This window comes from Cavia porcellus, unplaced genomic scaffold, assembly GCF_034190915.1.
Source record: "Cavia porcellus strain 051 isolate PalLab524CR breed Dunkin Hartley unplaced genomic scaffold, mCavPor4.1 scaffold_1, whole genome shotgun sequence".
NCBI lineage: Eukaryota > Metazoa > Chordata > Mammalia > Rodentia > Caviidae > Cavia > Cavia porcellus.
The window spans coordinates 40,465,973-40,488,655 of NW_026947484.1; the positions used below are offsets into that span (position 1 = coordinate 40,465,973).

General features: G+C 37.7%; 1 protein-coding gene across 5 annotated transcripts in view; it reads left to right on the forward strand.

The window, feature by feature from the left end:
• Togaram1 (TOG array regulator of axonemal microtubules 1) overlaps positions 1–22,683 on the forward strand; it is a 93,143-nt gene that overhangs the window by 44,854 nt on the left and 25,606 nt on the right. For all 5 annotated transcript variants that reach the window (XM_063247021.1, XM_063247003.1, XM_063247007.1 and 2 more), the window contains 4 exons: positions 14,882–14,977; positions 16,214–16,389; positions 17,376–17,526; positions 21,753–21,906. In XM_063247021.1, coding sequence (XP_063103091.1) covers positions 14,882–14,977; positions 16,214–16,389; positions 17,376–17,526; positions 21,753–21,906 — 577 coding nt within the window. The remainder of the gene's footprint in view (positions 1–14,881; positions 14,978–16,213; positions 16,390–17,375; positions 17,527–21,752; positions 21,907–22,683) is intronic.

The window sequence follows — 22,683 nt, forward strand, 5'->3', positions numbered from 1 at the left end:
TTTTATAAAAGAAAATGAAACTGGGCTTGGTGACGCATGCCTGTAATCTCACTACTCTGGAGGCTGACGCAGGAGCACTGCAGCAAGTTCAAGGCCAGACTGAACTCCACTGCAATACCTGTCTCAAAAAAAAAATGATTTTAACCTGAAAACTGCTTCTAAGATAACAATATGCAATATATTAACTAGTATTAATTTTCTACTTTTTTTTTGAAATTCTGTATCATTTCTACCCCTTTTTTCTATTTTCCTTTTTAAAATAAAAAGAATTTTTAAACATTAATTTATATACTTCCTCATGTAAAGAAAATCAAGGTCAAAAATACTTCTTTTTGTTTTAATATTATAATTTTAAAAGTTGTTTGCTTTAGATGCTGGGTATGGTGATGCACACCTGCAATCCCATTAGGAAGCTAATACAGGAGGATCGCTTCAAGTACAAGGCCAGCCTGGAGTACATAGTGAGATCCTATCTCAAAAAACAAAATAAAACAAAAAATTACACATTGTTTTAAACAGTTGCTCAATATGTCCATTTCCTGCTGGTGACATCCTTGGTTGGACAGCAGAATCATAAATACATTTACATCTTTTATCAGCAGTTCATTCACATTCTGGCATCCAGCTCTAAGCAAAATAGTACATCTCAGCAACATGAGCAGACTTAATGAAAACCAAGCCTACCTTCCTGTCCAGTCCTGTTTGTCTTCTGTACCATTGCTGTTTTCCTGCTCACAGAGGCTTAAAGCTTTATAGCCATCTCTGTATACTTCCTGTACCTTCCAGGTCAGACAGTGGTTCATCCCACTGCATATTCCTTCTCATTCTCACTGTATTTGCTGCTGTGGTGGTTATTTGAGCCTTTGTTACCTCTTCTGTCTAAAATTACAATAACCTTTTTGTAAGACTTGTCTCTTATTTTCATCTCTTTTTAAGTTGGGCTGTATGGTCTTTTAGATTTATCTTTCTAAATTACAGTCATCAATACTTATAACTCTTGAGTGGTTCCCTATTTCCCAGAAAATAAAGTTCCTATTCTGTGCCATAAATTTTAAGACTCTTACTAGTCATGCCTCAAGTGTTTTGTTTTGTTTTTTGAGGTGCTTTTTGTTTGTTTTTTACTTATTACTATTAACATACCATGAGCTCTAGGATTTTTTGTTTCCTCAGTACTAGAGATTGAACCAAGGACCTTCACAATGAGATTCATCATGATCCTTAAAAAAAAAAAAAAAAAATCTTTTTGCTTTGATTTGTGAGAAAGAGTCTCATTGTATAGTTCAGGCTGGCTTTGAATTCGCTGTAAATCTCTTGCTTCAACTTCTCAGGTGCTGGGACCTAAGACATTTTTAAAATTTTGAGACAGCATTTGACTAAGTTGCTTATATTATCAGAAGTTTTCTTAATGTGCAATTAGCCTAGGTCAGATTATGTGTATTTTTGAGTACTGTTTTTAAAGCTTCATCTTTAGGACCTGCCAGTTTGCTTACTCTGGAATTGTGTTCCCTCTCTTCCTTTATCCTACCTTTCTGTTACTTTTGCATATTTAATATCTTTCCTCTTAAATCAGTTTACAAACTTCATAACAAATGGGACTGGGGATTTAGCTCAGCTGCATAAGCGCTTGCCTTGCAAGCAGGCATTCGTGAGTTCAACCCCTGGTACCGATAAAAACGAAAAAGACGAAAAAAAAAAAGACTTCATTTGTTTCATGATTTTAGGGAAGATAGCCACGTTTGTGTTGGTGTGAGGAAGATGACCATAGTTTTGTTTGTCACCTGAAGAGCTTATGAACAGAAGCAAGTTTTGCTGAACACTTGTCTGTGAACCAAATTGTTTGCAAATGAAGTGTTCATGATCTGAGGTATTAATGTATAAATTTCTTTTCTTTTGTTCTTTTTTTTCTTTTTATTTTGAGGCAGGATCTCACTCTGTAGTTCAGATTGGCCTTGAAAGTCACCATGTAGCCTAGGCTGCCCTCAAACTCACAGTGATCCTCTTGAGACTCCCAAATGCTGGTATTACAGGCGTGCACCAGTTTAAATGTAATGATTCTGTCATCTTTATATTCTCAGTATGCTTTGCGTAGAATTGAGTTCATTAGCATATATGAAATACATGAAATGACAATTTCCCAATCAAAACTAATTATATAGGCTTAGGCATAATCAGTCAGAAACTGCATCCTCAGATAGGTTAAAGTGAATAATGTATATAGTGCAAGGACTCCCAAAAGAAATAATGGCACTGTGGAAAAGGATCCTGGGAAGATGGTAATTGATAGTAGCAGGGTAGTGAGCCTCTCTGACAAAAACAACTCAGACACTAGATTTAACACCACAGAGAAGACCAGACAAAAGGAGAAGGATTCTCATGACCCAGAAAAAAACTGAGGAAAGAAAAAAGAAGGAAAGAAAAAACGTGGACAGAAGGCTGGAGCTAGATATGCTCTCACTGGAGCCAGTCCGTGCTCTGTTGGGCACCTTGGAGTTGGATGACTCATGGTCCCACTGAAGACGCAATCGTGCTGAAATTAGGGGTTGGTGAGCCCAAGGCCCTTGGCAGGAGGATGTGGACAAAAGAGAGCAGAACCAGCGTGGAGAGCTGCACTGACCCACGGTGAGTGCTAGAAATTGGGTCCCGTGGAGGGGAGTGACCGGCTGGATGACATACTGGGTTGGGCAGGACGGGCCTGAACCTGGAACTGCAGTGGCGTCAGTCAGCCACCCCTGACCCAAAGTGAACTGGTGGGATAAGTGACACCCCTGGTCGGGACCCAATAGCCAGGGACAAAACTGTCCAAAACCTGTGACATCCACATGGCATAGACTAACGTGGTAAAGGCATTCACTGGTTGACTGGCTCAGAGGAGAGAGGCCAGCCAACATGGTCCCTGCATGCACCTCACAGATCAACAGCAAACTGGAGAAGGCAGCAATCCTCTAGCCAGCACACTTGAAAAAAATGGTAAGCAATATGGAAAGGACCTGAGACCATCATACACTTGTCTGAAAGAAACCAGAAACATGACAAGACAAAGAAACAAGAAAAAGCCTCCAGCCACTGTCCCAGAGAAAATAAGTCCAGTAAAGGTAAATACAGAAGAGATCAAGGGTAGCAATCATGCTATATTGGACACAGGATCAGCCGACATAAAGAAATATCTTTGTGACATTATACGTGAACTTAAAACTTAAATTCTAATTCAAGTGAGGCAAGATATAAGAAGATTAATAAAAGAAATGCTAAGCACCTCTCAAGAAGACACAAGTGGAAGAATGGAGGAACCCAGAAAAAGGAGAGACACCTTTGATGAAGAATATAAACAAGATCTAGAATATATGAAACAGATTCAGAGAGATTTCCAGGAAATTAAAAACTCCATTGAAAGCTGGCAAAATTACTTGACAGAAACTAAAGTTAGACTTTCAAAACTTGAAGATAGATTTGCAATGTGTGACCGCGAAAGGAAAGATCTCTTAGAAATAACAAGGAACCAAGAAGTAACAATATAAAGGCTAGAAGATGACAAGAGGATCTATAACTTAAGAATAAAAGATGTGAGTGAAGAGACAAGGGTAAACACATGAAATACAAAGGCTATTCACAGAAATAATTAAGAAAAACTTCCCAAGCACAGGAAAAGGAAATGATATTCAGATATATGAGGTATACAGAACTCCAGCCACCTACAACCAAAACAGATCTACACCCAGACATATAAAAATCAAGGTCCCAGAAAAGTCATCACAATGACTTTAATATTCTGAATATTAAAAGTGGTAATATTAAAAGCAGTCAGAGAAAAGAGACAGATCACCTATAAAGGAAAACCCATCAAAATCACAACAGACATCTTGACACAAACCATCAAATCAAGAAGAGCTTGGAGCAAAGTATTCCAAGCCCTGAAAGAAAATAACCTTCAACCCAGATTGATGTACCCTGAAAAGCTGTCTCTCAAAATTAATGGAGAAACAAGATGTTTCCATGACAAAAAGGAACTGGGGGAGTTCGTAACCACCAATCCAACCCAACAAAAACTGAAAGACATTCTAGAGAGAGAAAAATATCACCAGAATTCCAGGAACAGTGTCAAAGAGACCTCAATGAATGGGGCAAACAGTGGAATGAAGGAGAAAAGTAGACAACCAATGGCAGAAAAGTAGCATAGCAGAGATGAGGCAGAGAAGATTAGATATAATCTCTAACACAGCTGGCCTTGATACACTAACAAAAAGAAACACAGGCAGAGTAGATCAGAAGATAGGGTTCATTGAGATGCTCTGAGTAGGAAATATAATCAACCTGAAAATGGATTAGTGAACCGAAAGTCAGAGATGAGAAAATGATGCTGTAGGTGACAGAGAACCAGAGAAAAATAGGGAACTACTCAGCTATAACGAAAGAAAACCTTGAGGCTTTAGTAGGTAAAGGAATACAGCTCACGATCAAAATCTAGCTACCTAAGAACCACTTAGGTAGATAGCAGGTTGCCCTTCTAGTCTAAAAACTAAAGGACTTAGTGGGACCCAAAATGTACAAAGCACCCTGTGAAAGCAAAAGGGAAGGAATTGTCTAAAAAAGGAAGGCATTGTTAATAGTGTATCAGGATTTTAAATCCACATTATACTTACCGCTCTGTTTAGTTTGATTTTACTATGTTCCAACCTGTCTAGTCATACTAGATTTGGGGCACAGACAGCTATCCCAAAAATAGTGGGATATACTACAGTAACTGTCCTTAATTTCCTATTAACTTAAACTGAAGTCCTGTATTACTTACATTGTCTTACTATGACTGATCTTATTTGAATTTGGTTTGTTTGCTGTTTTGTCTTGACTGGTTTTATTCGAATCTGGTATGCTTGATAGAATCAAGTCTGAGTAGAGACAACTACTCTGAAGATGACAAGATGCAATAACTGCTTTTGAAGTCCTATATTATCTCCAATGTTTTGTTTTTATTAATATTGCTATGTACTGTTACATTCAATTATACTATGCCTGATGATATAGACAATTCTATTGAAAATAACAAGACATTGTAGTAACATAGTCACCTAATATTGTGGTTTTATATGTCTTTTTCATTTCATGTTTTTCTAGGAATTTGTTTTGTTGTTTTGATTTGTTTTTCCGTCTAATACGGAAAGGATAGGTATACATACATACACTCACACAAGTGTAGAACTTCTCAACAGTTTATGAGAATTGATTATATAATGCACAATATAATGAACTGATACTTTGAAGAAAAAGAGACACTAAGATACCCAGTGCTAATTCCGTAGCATCATGATATAAAATCTAGCACTACTGTTATTCTCTGTTCAGAGTGATATTAGTCTGTTTTCTTTTGTTTAATTTCAACATACATAAAGATATGGACAGCTACTTTGAAGAGAACAAGAGACATTATGGCAGCCATTGTTGACTTCCCTATTGTCTGATCTTGAAGACCTAAAATGCCTTCATCAACCTGTTCTGATCAGTTTAATACTATTCTGTTTGGTATGAATTCACTGTGTATGAAGATATGGGCAACTATTTAGAAGAAAACAAGAGACAGTATGATAAACAGTGAAGATCTCCAGTGGTCTTGCCTCGAAATCTGTGTTTCTTAAATTGTTTTCTCATGATCTGTTTTGTTATGTTTAATTTTCCCCTCTTTAAAATAAAAAAAAAAAAATTTAAAACAAAGAAAGAAATAATGGCAAATATGGGGCCAAACCAACTCATTCTGTGTGAAACCTCTGGCATTTTTTAGGGTCAACCTTCAGATCCTCATCCTCCTCTTCCCTTTCCTTTCCTAAACTGGGTTTCCCTTTCAACATGTCCATTTTCTACATGCTGTAATATTTTAGCACCCTTTTCATGACTTAAGATGATTAATGATGGATGCATGGAGTGTTACCATGACTTTTCTCTTTTTTGATTTTGAATGAATTAGAAAAATAGAAAATAAGGACATTGTACATAAATAAGCCTTTAACATATTTTTTTCTTTTTACTTAGAACTGAGACAGTGAGCACTATTTCTTTTAACTTTTTTTTTCATTTTGAAAGTATATAGTATGAAAGTATAAGTATATTAAAAGTGATTGTCAACTTGGAAATTCAACTTTAACGTGTCCTCCATATTACAGGATTTGCCTAAGCATTTCGTTATCTTTTGGCAGATAGATAGATAGATAGATAGATAGATATTTATGTTTGTGAAATACTGTGTTAAGCAGGTTGTTTCACTGACTGAGGTTTCACCTTCCTTTGTTATAGGACGCTTTCTGGGGATCTTGCTGTTTCCATTATCTGGGGTGTGGTATAGGAGTGCGTGCCAGTTGTAGTTTTAAACTGCCTAGGAGCTGGCCACAGGTCTGCAGAGGAGGAGCTGGGCAGATCTGGGGTGCCCTCACTGGCCTCTCTGTGTCTCTGGAGGACTCTGGATTTCTGCGCCCAGACTGCTGGAGTTCCCTCAGGCTTCCAGGTGCAGTGAAGGAGAGAGGTGGGTTTAAGGCTTCCACATCAGCCTCCCCATTCCCGGCTTCATTTGGAGACCTGCTGAGCTCCCAATAGGTGGGCTGGCCCACACTACCAGCCTAGCCCAGCCTGTTTAGCTGCCGCGCCTGGCCACAGGTCTGCAGAGGAGGAGCTGGGCAGATCTGGGGTGCCCTCACTGGCCTCTCTGCGTGTCTGGAGGACTCTGGATTTCTGCGCCCAGACTGCTGGAGTTCCCTCAGGCTTCCAGGTGCAGTGAAGGAGAGAGGTGGGTTTAAGGCTTCCACATCAGCCTCCCCATTCCCGGCTTCATTTGGAGACCTGCTGAGCTCCCAATAGGTGGGCTGGCCCACACTACCAGCCTAGCCCAGCCTGTTTAGCTGCCGCGCCTGGCCACAGGTCTGCAGAGGAGGAGCTGGGCAGATCTGGGGTGCCCTCACTGGCCTCTCTGCGTGTCTGGAGGACTCTGGATTTCTGCGCCCAGACTACTGGAGTTCCCTCAGGCTTCCAGGTGCAGTGAAGGAGAGAGGTGGGTTTAAGGCTTCCACATCAGCCTCCCCATTCCCGGCTTCATTTGGAGACCTGCTGAGCTCCCAATAGGTGGGCTGGCCCACACTACCAGCCTAGCCCAGCCTGTTTAGCTGCCGCGCCTGGCCACAGGTCTGCAGAGGAGGAGCTGGGCAGATCTGGGGTGCCCTCACTGGCCTCTCTGCGTGTCTGGAGGACTCTGGATTTCTGCGCCCAGAATGCTGGAGTTCCCTCAGGCTTCCAGGTGCAGTGAAGGAGAGAGGTGGGTTTAAGGCTTCCACATCAGCCTCCCCATTCCCGGCTTCATTTGGAGACCTGCTGAGCTCCCAATAGGTGGGCTGGCCCACACTACCAGCCTAGCCCAGCCTGTTTAGCTGCCGCGCCTGGCCACAGGTCTGCAGAGGAGGAGCTGGGCAGATCTGGGGTGCCCTCACTGGCCTCTCTGCGTGTCTGGAGGACTGTGGATATCTCTGCAACCAGGGAGGGTCCACAGGTTCCTGAAGCACTGCGGCCTGTGGTGAGTACCCTAACCCGGCTGCGATTGAAGAACTGTGGAGCTTCCAAGGGGCAGGTGGGCGCACAGTGTCCCTGAGGCCCAGCTTGTCTGGAACTGCGGAGTTCTGAGCAGGCAGAGGAGGGCCACTGGTTCTGTAGGCCTAATGGCTTGGAGTAGCGCGGCGCCAGAGTCCCAGTAGCTCCAAACATAGAAGGGGATTTTCAACAGATCCTGAGGAAGCTTTCAAGTAACACTTGAAACACAGAAATATAGGAAAATGACAAAACGAAAGACCAAATTACAACCTGAAACCTCCAGCCCATCTCAAGAAACCCTAGGAGCGATGTATATAGAAGAAAATATATCCCATCCACCTCATATATCGGACACAATAGCCACTGAAATTGACAAGCAACTCCAGGAAGCTTTAAAGAAATTCAAACTCGAAATAATCTCCCAGATAAAAGAAGAAATGATAAAAGAAATGAAAGAGATTCTAAATATATCTAAAGAAAACACAGATAAAAAATTGGAGGAACTAAACAAAAAGATAGAATCCCTAGACGAGCAATATAAGAAACAAACAGAATACATAATGCAGATGCACAGAGATATACAGGAAATAAAAAACTCCACTGAAAGTTGTAAAAACCGCCTTAATGAAAGTGAAGATAGAATTTCAGACCTTGAAGACAGGATTGCAGCTAGTGAACAGGAAAGGAAAGATCTTTTGAAAATAACAAGGAACCAGGAAACAACAATTCAACAACTGCAAGACGATGCAAAGAAGAATAACATAAGAATGATAGGGATTAATGAAAGAGAGGGAGACAACATGAAGGATGTCAGGAGGATATTTAGAGAAGTAATAGCTGAAAATTTCCCAAGCATGAGATCAGAAACTGACATCAGGATCAGTGAAGCATATAGAACTCCAAACAGTCATAACCAAAATAAAACTACACCCAGACATATAATAGTCACCATCCCAGAAATCCAACACAAGAATAGATTATTAAAAGCTGTCAGAGAGAAAAGACAAATCACTTATAAAGGAAAACCTATCAGAATCACAGCAGACTTCTCAGCACAAACGATAAAGTCAAGAAGAGCATGGAGTGAAGTATTCCAGATCCTAAAGCAAAATGATTTCCAACCAAGACTGATATATCCTGCAAAACTATCATTCAAAATAGATGGTGCAATACGATACTTCCATGACAAAGAACAGCTGAAGAACTTCATGAACACCAAACCAACCCTGCAAAAAATATTGAAAGACAGTTTAGATACACAAAGGAAAAAACCACTAAGCAAAGCAAATAATTAAAGAGAACCGAAAGATAAAGATGCAACAGCAGAGAGATAACATTCCTACAATTAACCAGCATTTAACAGTAATAACCATTAATGTAAATGGTCTCAATGCACCAATCAAAAGAAACAGACTAGCAGAATGGATCAAGAAACAAAATCCAACCATATGCTGTTTACAGGAAACCCATCTAACCCAGAAAGATACTCACAGACTGAAAGTCAAAGGATGGAAAACAATTCTCCATGCAGCAGGAATCCAAAGAAAGGCAGGAGTAGCCATTCTGTTTGCAGACAACGTGAACTTTAAACCAACAATGACCATAAAGGACAAAGAAGGTCACTACATACTCGTAAGGGGAAAACTCCAAGAGGAAGAGATAACTATCTTAAATATATACGCACCAAACTCCAGAGCACCCAGTTATATAAAACAATTATTAACAGAAATGAAAACTCAAATTATCAGTAACACAATTGTAACAGGAGACCTTAATACACCACTGACACCAAGGGACAGATCAACCAGACAGAAAATGAGCAAAGAAATAACAGAACTGAATCACACCTGTGAACAAATGGGTTTGATAGACATATACAGAATGTTCCACCCAACATCAGAATACACATTCTTCTCAGCAGTACATGGATCATTTTCTAAAATAGACCATATATTAGCTCACAGAACATATTTAAGCAAATGCAAAAGAGTTGAAATCATCCCTTGCATATTATCGGATCATAGCGCTCTGAAATTAGAAATTAATGACAAAGGATACTGCAAAAATTCCGCAAACACATGGAAACTAAATAACACACTCTTGAGTAATCAGTGGGTCACAGAAGAAATTAAAGAAGAAATTAAACAATACCTAAAAGAAAATGAAAATGCAGATACAACTTACCGGAATCTGTGGGATGCAATGAAAGCCGTTCTGAGAGGAAAATTTATTGCACTGAGTTCCCACATCAGGAAAACAGAACGAATACAAGTAAATAACTTGATGCTACACCTCAAACAGCTAGAAAAAGAAGAGCAAGTCAAGCCCAAAGCCAAAAGAAGAGAGGAAATTATAAGAATCAGAGCAGAAATCAATGCAATAGAGACTAAGAAAACAATCCAAAGAATCAACGAATCAAAGAGTTGGTTCTTTGAAAGAATAAATAAAATCGATAAGCCCCTAGCCAACCTTATTAAAAAAAGGAAAGAAAAAGCTCAAATTCATGCAATAAGAAATGAAAAAGGAGAAATCACTACAGACCCAATAGAAATACAGAGGATCATCAACACCTATTTCGAAAACCTCTACTCTCAAAAGTTTGATAACACAGAAGAAATAGACAGATTCTTAGAAGCATATGAAGTACCAAAGCTAGATCAAGAGGATATAAAACTGTTGAATAACCCAATCTCTGCTAATGAAATTGAGAATGTAATTGGGTCCTTGCCCACCAAGAAGAGCCCAGGCCCAGATGGATTCACTGCAGAATTCTACAAGAAATATAAAGAAGACCTAATGCCGACACTCCTCAAACTATTCAATGAAATTGAAAGGGAAGCAATCCTTCCTAAGTCATTCCTGGAAGCAAATATTACTCTAGTACCAAAACCTGAGAAAGACCCAACTATAAAAGAGAACTATAGACCGATCTCCCTAATGAACACAGATGCAAAAATCCTCAATAAAATATTGGCAAATAGGATCCAGCAAATCATCAAGAAGATTATACACCATGACCAGGTGGGATTCATCCCAGGAATGCAAGGATGGTTCAACATACGCAAATCAATAAATGTAATCCACCATATCAATAAAGCCAAAAATAAGAATCACATGATCATCTCTATAGATGCAGAAAAAGCCTTCGATAAGGTCCAACACTTATTCATGATAAGAACTTTACAGAAAATTGGAATAAATGGTCTTTACCTCAATATAATAAAGGCCATTTATGACAAACCAACAGCCAGCATCATACTAAATGGCCAAAAATTGAAAGCCTTTACTTTAAAATCGGGTACAAGACAAGGATGTCCTTTATCACCACTCCTATTTAATATAGTACTGGAAGTACTAGCCAGAGCAATTAGGCAAGAAAGAGAAATAAAAGGGGTAAAGATAGGAAAAGAAGAAGTTAAATTATCATTGTTTGCAGATGACATGATACTCTACATAGAAGACCCCCTAAACTCCATTGAAATACTCTTAGATACAATAAATAAATTCAGTAATGTGGCGGGATACAAAATCAATACTCAGAAATCAATAGCATTCCTATACACGAACAACAAAATTACAGAGAGGGAAATAAGAGAAACTGGACTATTCACATTAGCAAGCAAAAAAATGAAATATTTAGGAATTACTCTTACGAAAGAAGTGAAAGACTTATACAGTGAAAATTATAATACACTGAAAAAGGAAATTGAAGATGATCTCAGAAAATGGAAAGACATCCCTTGCTCATGGATAGGAAAAACAAACATTGTGAAAATGGCCATTCTCCCAAAACTGTTATACAGATTCAATGCAATCCCAATAGAAATACCATCAACATACCTTATAGATCTAGAGAAATCACTCCTAAATTTCATCTGGAACCAGAAGAGACCTAGAATCGCAAAGGCAATTCTAAGCAGCAAAGACAAAGCAGGAGGCATTACAATCCCTGACTTGAAGTTATACTACAAAGCAACAGTAGTAAAATCAACATGGTATTGGAATCAAAACAGAGCTGAAGATCAGTGGAATAGATTAGAAGATACAACCACAACTACGAACACACTCAACCACCTTATTTTTGATAAAGGAGCCAAGCAGGTTCACTGGAAGAACGACAGTCTCTTTAATAAATGGTGCTGGAAAAACTGGCTCTCCATTTGCCGAAAACTAAAGCTAGACCCATGTCTATCACCATGTACTAAATTAAAATGTAAATGGGTCAAAGATCTGAATATTAAAACAGAAACACTAAATCTATTGGAAGACAAAATAGGTAGAAACCTTGGAGACATAGGAGTAGGTAAAGAATTCATGAACAGGACTCAAACCGCACAGGAAATACTTCCCAGAATCAATAACTGGGACCACTTCTTATTAAAAAGTTTCTGCATGTCAAAAGAAATCTCCAGCATAGTGAAAAGAAAACCCACAAACTGGGAAAAGATTTTAGTGAACTCTCTCTCAGACAAGGGCCTCTTGTCTAAAACATATAAAGAATTAAAGAAACTCAGACCTCCGAAATTCAAAGATCCAATCCAAAAATGGGCATCTGAGATGAATATGCAATTCTCAGATGAAGAAATGCAAATGGCAAATAAATACATGAAAAAATGCTCATCATCATTGGTCATTAGAGAAATGCAAATTAAAACCACACTGAGATACCATCTCACTCCTGAAAGAATGGCCAGGATCAAGAAAACCGACAACAAATGCTGGAGAGGCTGTGGGGAAAAAGGAACTCTCCTGCACTGCTGGTGGGAGTGTAGACTGGTACAGCCTTTGTGGAGATCTGTCTGGAGATTTCTCAAAAAGTTGGGACTGGAAATCCCATTTATTCCAGCTATTCCACTTCTAGGCATATTCCCAGAAGAACTGAAAGCATCATACCACAGTGATATATGTGCACCTATGTTTATAGCAGCACAATTTGTAATCGCCAGATCTTGGAAACAACCCAAGTGCCCATCAACTGAGGAATGGATAAAAAAGTTGTGGTATTTCTATACAATGGAGTATTATTCAGCTATAAAGAAGGATCACATTGAGATATTTATCAATAAATGGGCACAGCTTGAGACCATACTCATAAGTGAAATAAATCAATCTCGCATGTGTGAATACCGAATAGTTTCCCTAATGTAAGTAATGATTCAAATATATAAAAATATGTGGTAATCATGATTCCCCATTAGGTGGCCTTGAAGCCTTATAAAGTTTTCACTCATTAATTAGAAAGGCTTTATTCTGGGCTTCTTGATATGAAAATATTTGAAGCTAGAGTATATGAAGTTTTACCCAAATATTTCAAGGAAAAAGACACTATGGTAACTACTATTAAGTCAGGTTATAAGGTGGTGAAGTACTAGGTTATTGAAACAGTCATGCTGTGACCTCTATTGTTATATTGTTATGTCCTGTTTTATCTCAATCTCCCCCTTATTGTTTCAAAAAAAATTATTTAGTCATTTCTTATGTTTGTCTTAATTAAAGAAAAAATTCAAAAAAATTAGGATATATAAATAGTAACTCTTTTCGATTTCCTATTAACTTGTTTTGAAGTCCTGTAGTACTCCCACGATCTTGTTTTGACTGATTAGACTCTGTTCCATTCTATATGATAGTATCAAGTTTGAAGACATAGGCAACTACTTTGAAGACAATAAGATTCACTAAGATACCCATTCTGGTTTGACTATTGTCTTCTTTGGAAGTCCTGTAATGTTTACAACGCCTAAGTTTTATTGGTCTTGTTCTCTACTGTTTTGTCCAACTTTATAATATCTAATAAGATAGACAATTCTTTTTAAGGAAACAAGGGACAACGTTGATAACCATTGTTGATAAACTTGTACTCTGTTCTACACCATGTGCTACGTCTATCCTTGGTATTGACTGACAGCTTTATTTTGCCATATTTGACTGTATTCTTCCCCCCCCCCCAAAGAAAGTAATAAGCACTAAGGAGTAATAAAATCCAAGATGTGTAAATTTTGTTGTAAAAAAGAGAGGGAAAAAAAAAAAAAAAGAAAAGGAGCTCTAACGGATATAACAGCAAGTGTGTTTGGGGGTGTTAAATAGCTGACTTTATCAATGTTTTTGGAACATTGAACACAGCTGTTTGCAGTCTCCCTGTTTGAATGTCCACCTTGTGTTCTTTGATACTGTGATTTGAGGAACTATTTTCAAGAAAATAGTGTGTAATCTACTAGCAGGTAATTTCTTACTGTTATGGTTTTTTGTTTTGTTTTGTTTTGTTTTGTTTTGTTTTGTAGTTCTGTATTGCGTGTACCCTTACGCCGCTTTGGTTTGTTTTGTGTTTTTCTCTCTTTCCTCTTAAATAAAAAAAAAAAAAATAAACTGCCTAGGAAAGGAATGTGGGGCCAGGATTGTAGCTGAACGGTGCAGTCCTTGTCTGATGTGTGCTGAACGGTGCAGTCCTTGTCTGATGTGTGCTGAACGGTGCAGTCCTTGTCTGATGTGTGCGAGTCTGGGTTCAATCCTCAGTGCCATGAAATAAAGAAAAGACGAATAAATATGTGAAAAATGGGTTCCTGTTATAAATTTTGCTGTTTTTTAATCTCTGTGACACAAAGCCAGAACAAGTCTGTTAGCCTTAGCAGATTAGCAAAATAATTCATCTTCTTGAAAAATAAAAATTATTTGATTAAAGTTAGCAATTAAATTTACCTAAAGCAGTTAACTGTTTTTCTTTCAAAGACTTTGATTTTACTATATTTTACTTTTCATTTGCCCTGCTTTGATACATATATCTATTTCTTGTTTTCTTTCTTTCTTTTTGGTACTAGAAATCAAACTCAGAACCTCGCACTTGCCAGGCGGGTGCTGTGCCACTGACCCATATCCTCAGTATGATACATATCTAATGTATTTGTTGAATATCTTCTCTGTTCTAGGCACCATACTATCTCTGAGAAAAAAATGATAAAAAGTAAGCTCCATTCCCATGGAGCTGACATTCTCAGAGAGAATAATTACTGAGAAACTGAGATAAAAGTTAAACCGGAAAAGTACTAGCTACTGTCAGATTGACTTGATCTGTTTTTGGGTATCACATTCTTTCCCTCACAATTATTATTTTATTTTCAATTGTCATGTTAAGATTATATACTCATATGTTTCTCCTACCTTCATCCCTATGAGTGATATGTGTAAACTAATACATAAGTCTTAATTACAAATATTTATTGAATTAACATATTGATTAAACTTTCAATTTTAAAAGACCATGCTATAATATCCTAAAGCACTAGGTAATAAGTAAACATTTTAAAATATTTTTCTTTCTTTTTTTCTTTAGGATTTATAAGATCATCAAATGTACAGCAGATTTCCAGTTTTGACTTTACATCCACAAATACCCTATCGGAAGACTCAGTAGTAGTTGTTGGAAAAGGTAAAGTTATTTAGGTTTATTTTGGTGGCTCTGGAGATTGAACCAAGGGCCTCATACATACTAGGCAAGTACTCTACCATGGAGCTACATCCCCAGCTTTCTAATTGTATGTGGTTCTCACTGATAATCAGAGCATGTCAGTGAAGAATATAGGAGCGATTCAAGTTTCAAATAGAAATTTTTGTAATTATTAAAAGACTAGAAGGAATAACATATTTTCACATTTCTGCCCCTTGACAAAACTTGGGTAAATTATGTCAGGAATTTTCAGAGCTATCTTATGTGACAGCTACTGTTGAGGTACTTTTAAGACAGTTTTTCGATAGCTACAATAATTCTACTGTAGTTAAAATTCAAATGGTAGCTCTTATTTGTCAGCTTAAATTATTATCTTCCCAAAAAAGTCTAGACAAGTCAGGATCTGTCTTCTTGAGCCTAACATGGCAGTGCATGCTTGTAATCCAAGTACCTGGCAAGCTGAGGCAGAGGATGAACACGAGTTCAAGGCTAGCCTGGGGTACATAGTTCAAAGCCAGTGTGAATTACACATTGAGATTTTGTCTGAAAACAAGCAAAAATGACCAAACCGCATTAGCTATTTTAGGGCCAGGAAGACATCTTTGGACACATAATTGAAACTACTTTTTAAAATTAGATTCTTTTTTTTTTAACTGTTGAATATGTTCATATTCATAGGTCTTCTTTTTGTTCAAGATAGTGGAATTCCAGGACAAAATTCCTGGAAATATTTTCTAACTTGTTTGACTGTCTCATTAGAGTAATTTAAGACCCCCTTCAAATTGGCCTTAGCTTATTCTTGCAGATCTATTTTTTGTGCTTGCTGTATACTCATATTTATGCTTTTTATGTGTGCTGCTGTGCATGTAAATAATCTCATCTCATAGACATTCTCTCTACTTTGATTTTTATCCCAATTCATGGTGCCTTCCAATCACAACTTAAACCCATGCTTCTTGAAATTGTCTTAAAACACCTAGTTCACATCAACCTTCCCATGAATTCTGTGATTACAATGTGCAAGTCTCACTAGATGTTATGAACCACTTTCTGACCCTTTTAATGTGTAGAGGTATTTGTTTATATGTTTTATAATTGGTTAGCAGATCTTTATTATTCTATTGTGGCTTGAATACAACAGCCTTGTCTTGAACTTTGTAATGCAGCGTGCCATGGCAGAAATAATTTAGTGACTATTTTTTGTTTGCTTGATTGCAGGTGTATTTGGAAATCCAAATTCGGCACCAGCAACCTGCAGCCAGTCTGTGGTACCTTCTATGGAAAATGGGGATACATTTCCAGTTAAACAAAGTATTGAGCCACCATCAGGGATTTATGGAAGAGCAGTCCAACAAAGCGTTCCATCTTATCTCGATGTTGAAAATGACAAAGACGTAAGCTTACTTACTAATCATTAGGAGAAATTTAAACCCATGATATCTCATTATTTTGTATATATCAGATGTGGGATGATAAAAGTATTGTGATGAAAAATTTGAAAAATCGGTGGAAAAGAAATTTCTAATCGTTAATCATTTAAGAACAAACTGTTTTCCTTTCTCACATAACAAATGTTTGCTCATTCTAGTATAATATACATTAAATATAATATACAATATATGTGTGTACTTCTGCATGTGTGTATTTAGCAGTTCTGTGGGATATGTTCTGGTAGTGACAGACTGATCTCCTTAGGCACAAAGTTAATTAGAATTTGACACAATACATCAGGGACCTGGTAAGATCCCTAATCTCACAAACGAGTATATGGTAAAGGCTTAAATAAGTGAGACAAGTGGTAAGATTTAGGGCTCCAGAAGGATCAAAACCCTCTAGCAGAGTTTGAGACCCTGGGAGCTGAGACAGAGAGCTTCTCTGGGAGGCCCATATTTATTAGATCTCACAAGTGGGGATAGGATACTGAGGAAAGGGCAGGATCTGAGCAGGACCTTGAGAGTCACCTCAGTGGCTTCTCTAATGGTAGTCTATGCAAATTTTAAAAGAACTGTCTTATCTCCACAATAACATTTGTGGTAGGAAATAACAGGAGTGAGATGCCTGTGACAGCATTCTCTGTCTTGTTATTTGGGTTTGGAGCCAGGTGTCTTCATCTGTGGCCTTATCTTGCCCTGTGAGGCGTCTTTTTGTTCTCAGGTCAGCCATGCCCTGGCCATGCCACAGCCCTGCACGTGTGTGTAATTTCCAGCTTTAGTGCCTCCCAACAGCTATGTAATTCAATCTTGGGATTCCTAAAATAAAGACTAAAATATATAGTTTATTATTATAGACATTTAGTGTGCATATATAGTTTTCTGAGGTGAAGATATTTTAAATATCAAACTCCCTGAATACTTCCAGATATTTCAACTTTTTCATGCAGACTAAAGTTGCTATGTCAAAATCGACATATGATAAGATGAGACAAAAAAGAAAAGAAGAAAAAGAACTTTTTGATGTTAAAGACTGTGAAAAGAAAGAGCAGAATCCCTGGGAACGAATGAAACATATAGGAAATGAGAAAACATCAGAAAGTAAGTGGAACTTGTCTCTATATGTTTTCTTGCTCTAGCAATATTCTAAGCTGATGATTTCACTGCTGGTAAATATATGACTAGGAATGGATTGTGTTGACCTATAACACTGAAATTTGCAAGACCCACTAGCTTCAATTATAGTAAATATTAATTCTCATAAAAAGAAAAATGACAGCTTTTCTCACAAGCTTCTTTTTAGAGGTGAAGTAAGGATATCAAAAAATGAGTGCTCCCCTTTAGAAAACATTGCCATCAACTTCTTAGAAGTATGAATGGCCAGAAAAATGCATGAGGAAATCTTCACCCCCAGCCATTAGAGAAAAGCAAATTGAAACAACACTGAAGGTTCATCTTACTCCAGAAAGAGTGGCTGTTATCAAGAAATCAAATAATAACAAACATTGATGAATCTGTAAGGGAAAAAAAGGGTAAGAAGAGAACCCCCAACACACCATGGTCCAAAGCAGGGTTGCCTAGGAAACTATGATTGATTGTTGGCGAGAATGTAAACCAGTACCACCAATATGAAAATCAGTCTGGAGATTTCTCAAAAAAACTAAAGCTGGATATTTTATCTGACCCAGTTATTCCTTCTTCTAGGTTTCTTCCTCAAAGAATTAAGAACGTTACGGATACAGTAACACCATTCATAATAATGAAATCTTAGAAGTAGCCTATTTGTCCATCAACAAATTCATAAATAAAATATTGTGTTTATACAGGGGAGTACTCCTCTGCTATAAAGAGGAATCAGATGCACAAAAATGGATATCCTTTGAGATCATAATGTTAAGTAGAATAAATCTGACACACAAGCTTACATATATTACATGGCTTCTCTTACATAAAAGCCCCAAAGTATAAATAAACAGCAAAATAAAAGATAGGTAATAGGAGATAGGGAGATAAATCTTTTGTGAAAGGGAAGAAAATCAAGAAATGGAGAGGGGCAAGGAAGGAGAGAAGAGAACAAAGAATTAAAATGCATGCCAGGTGTGGTGGTGTATGCCTGTAATCCCAGCACTCAGGAGGCTGAGGCAAGAGAAGCCTGGCAGGTGTGAAGTTGTGAGTTAAATGCCCCATCCTCCTCAAAAAAAGAAAAAAAGAAAGAGAAAGGAAGGAAGGAAGGGGACCAAAGCAAAGCTAAAATCCCACAGTGCAAACATTAAATCCCATAGTCCATGTCTGGCACCCAGAGCAAGCTAGCAAGATATATACTCCAGAAGGCTTGAGTGGCCCTGTCCCCAAGGCACTGCTTGTGGTTCTAACCCTTGTGGCGTCTCTCTTGGGCTGACTTTGCTCACTCCTTGCAGCTTTCCTTATGTGATTCCCATTCCTGGCTTTACCAACCTCTTGGAATCTCCACTGCACTTTGAGCTTCATACTCACAGCTTTTCATTCTGCCATCTGAGAGCCACACTGGCTGTCCTCCAGGCTTTCTTATGAAATCTGAATGGAAGCCTTCTTGATCCTACAACTCTTGTGTTCTGTATGTGCCTAAAACCAGCACCACGTAGAATGATGACAATGTCTGTGGCCAACTGAGCTCTCTGCATCTTGCTGGTGATTTCAGTGGTCTTTTGAGTGTCTGGAGGGCTGTGTATATGTGTCCCCCAAAAGCTTCATACAGTTTCCCTCTCCCCTTTTTCTCCCCCTGTCTCTCTCTGGGGCAGGGGATATAATTCAGTGGTAGAGAAACTGCTTGCCTAGGATATATGAGGCCCTGGGTTTAATCTCTAGACCACAAAAAATAAAAAAGTGAAAATTTAAAAAAGAATTAGTGTGAGCAGCGTTGAGCAGCTCTGCTTTATATTCTGTATACTTTCTTTTCCAGAAAGCATTCGTATTGCTTCAATTTTTTCAGGGAAAAAATAAAAATAGGTGATAGATAGTACTTGATATTGTTATAACCCCAAGTTTGAAAATTTAATGTTTATTTGCATCTGTTCCTAGTGAAGTCTCATGAGCATAGGAGTAGATATTATAGTGAGGAAATCCTTAAAGCTTCTGCATCACCTTCTTTGTATGTAATATAGGATTAATAATGTCTATTACACAGAGTTGTTGAATGAATTAAATGAAATAATGTAAGTGAAGCACAGTACCAAGCAATACAGTATCTCAATAAATTATGGTTAGTAGAGCTATTTTGTATTTGCTAGTCCTTCAGAGTTGCAATGTTCCCAAGATAGAGGGTTTTATTTATACATATCTCTGTTATGGTTGAGGCCTTGTAAGAATACATCTGAGCCATCAAAAACAAGAAATGGATTCATTCTTTAATTGGCACATCATCTTCCTCAGATATGGTTATTCATACAAAAACGGATATTGACTGATCACTAAGAATCAAAAACATCTGATTTTTAACATCATCTATTTATCTAAAGATAAATAATGTTATTTATATTTTTATATATCTTTTCTTACCAGCATCAGACATGTGATCAATATTTTGAAAACAAAATGGGATAAAGAGGGGAGGAGGAATTGAGATGTGTTTTGTACATGTACCAGTTCCCCACGATGAGGGAAATCATTATGTCCTGCAAACATGTACTAATAAAAATGAATGTTAAAAGATGTGTATTATTTTAAAAAATATTTTGGGTATCCCATTTCTGAGTACTCATACTGTGCTCTTGAGTGCATCCCCTGCCTCTAATAAATCCTTCTCGCGTGTCTTTTTTTTTAAAGTAAATAAAAAAATAATATTTCGAGCAAAATCTAGTGGAGCACACCTGTAATCCTAGCACTTGGGAGACTGAGGCAGAAGTGCCTTGAGTTCAAGGCCAGCTTGGGCTCCATGGTGAGTTCAGACTAAATGACATGACAAGAGTCTGTCTCCCCTGCAAAAAAACTAAAAATAATTTTTCTTGAAGTCAGAGTCTGTTTTATAAGTCATAGATTATGGTCCTAAATCTTAAATACTGACACTGACACTTACTGGCATTGAAATCTTTTTTTTTTTTTTTTTTTTTTTTTTTTTCTGTCTTCTTGAGACAGTGTTTCACTACGCAGTCCAGGCAGGCCTTGGACTCACTTTAACACAGGCTGACCTTGAACTCACAGTGATCCTCCTGCCTTAGCCTCCCGAGTGTTGAGATTATAGGCATGTGCCACCACTCCCAGTGGCATTAGAATTTTAAACAAATTTCTTAGCTACGGCAAAATTCAGTTATTTTTTCAGCTGCAAAGTAAAGATAATGAGCTAGATATGGTGGTGCACAGCACTCTTGGTAGCTGAGGCAGGAAGATGGCAAGTTCATGTCCAGCCTGGCCAACTTAGGCAGGTCTTGTCTGAAAATAAAACATGCGAAGATCATGAGACTGTCTTCTTCAGCTTTGTTGAAATAAATGCAGTAAAGTTTGTAGAACATTTATCACAATGTCTTTCATATAATGTTTAGTAAATATTAATGCAATTAATGCTTTGTTGGCTTTAGATTTTAAATGACTGCAAAGCATTTACATATGTGATTAATATACAGCATCAAGTAAAATTCTTATATCTGGAATGTCATGTAATGTTTTCTTGCAAATACAATTAGTAATCTTTTATTACATTCATTTTCTAGTGCCTGACACTGCCTTCCTAATAATATCTCTTAACATGAAAAAGAATCAGTAAGCTTTTACCTATTTGCAACAGCCCATCCTCATTTGATCTTTTCCTTTCTGACACCTCCCCGCTTGCCCTACCTCATGAAGTACTCTCAGAATGTTCCCGTGAGCACTTACGCGCACAGATAGAGCAATGCTTCACATCTGACAAATGCTTTATCCGTGACGGGAAGAAACAGTATTCATGCTACTATGTATGATTTGAGGCTTTGTAAGAGATCATAAATATTACATCAATAAGGAAAACCAATGGGGATTCTATTATAGATGCTTAATTTTTTAGAATTGTTAGTTTTACAGTAAAATGAGTACTTACCCATACACTTTTACAAACAAGGTCATATTCTTTCAGCTCTTAAAGAAAGCCATTTCATGACTCATGACTGAAAACCCCCTTATATGTTTATATTATGTGGAATTTATTGATTTTTCAATAAAATAAAAATTTAAGTAGCTTATTTCTAGGTATTGCAATGTTGCTGAAGAATAACCTTGTACTACTAGGTTCTATAAGAAATATTATAGCATCTGTAGTCAGAATACCATTTCTACCTTTTGTGTCAGGTTTCTCATGCTGCATTTAACATGTTTTGTTTTAGGCGAAGCATCTCCTGGGGCCATTCCACAGCATAAAGAGAGGATGTTGTCTGTCACTCACAGTCCAGAAATAATGGACTCATTGGAGCTCCGGCCATTTTCCAAACCAGAAGTGGCATTGACAGAAGCCCTGAGGCTTTTAGCTGATGAGGATTGGTAAGTTAACCATCCTTCAGTTAAAACTAAGTTCCAAATGACTTTACAGATTTTTTTATTAAAAACCTTGAAACACATTTCCTATTAACATAGTGTTAGAAAAGATTATTTTAGGGGCTGGAGGTTTAGCTCAGTGGCATAAGCGCCTGCCTTGCAAGCAGGCAGTCGTGAGTTTGATCCCCGGTACCGATAAAAAAGGAAAAAGACAAAAAAAAAAAAGAAAAGATTATTTTAGTTCTTAGGCACTGAGTCTTTGAACTTAGTATAAGTGAACTTACTGATTGAGGTAGCTGAATTCTAATACAGCTGTGTTACCAGTTATAACTTACATTATATACCATTAGGACATAATTTAATTTTATTACAAATTATGCAAACTCTTTAGTATTGGAATATAAATGTCACCATTTCCCAATATTCCACCAATAGGGAAAATCAACTAGAATTCTATATGTAGACGCCATGTCGTTTCATTTTTAAATTGTCAGTTGCATAGTGGAATACATGCATAGCCACACTTTATGTTGTTCCTCTGTGAAATGTACTGTAACAATCCTGAAGTGCTGTGTGTTCTTACTGCAATTTCAATAGCCACTCAGCCAATAACGTAAGGAAACAAAAAAAGATGGTGTCAACATGTGTCCTGCTTCTCTGACCTGGGACATCTGTTGGCTGACCTTGTCTCTTTGCTCCTCGGTTCCTTCCCTGTCTGCAGCAGTCCCATCCCAGTCCTCATCCTCTGTTTGCCTCTGCTCAATTGTACTCACCCTCATAAAA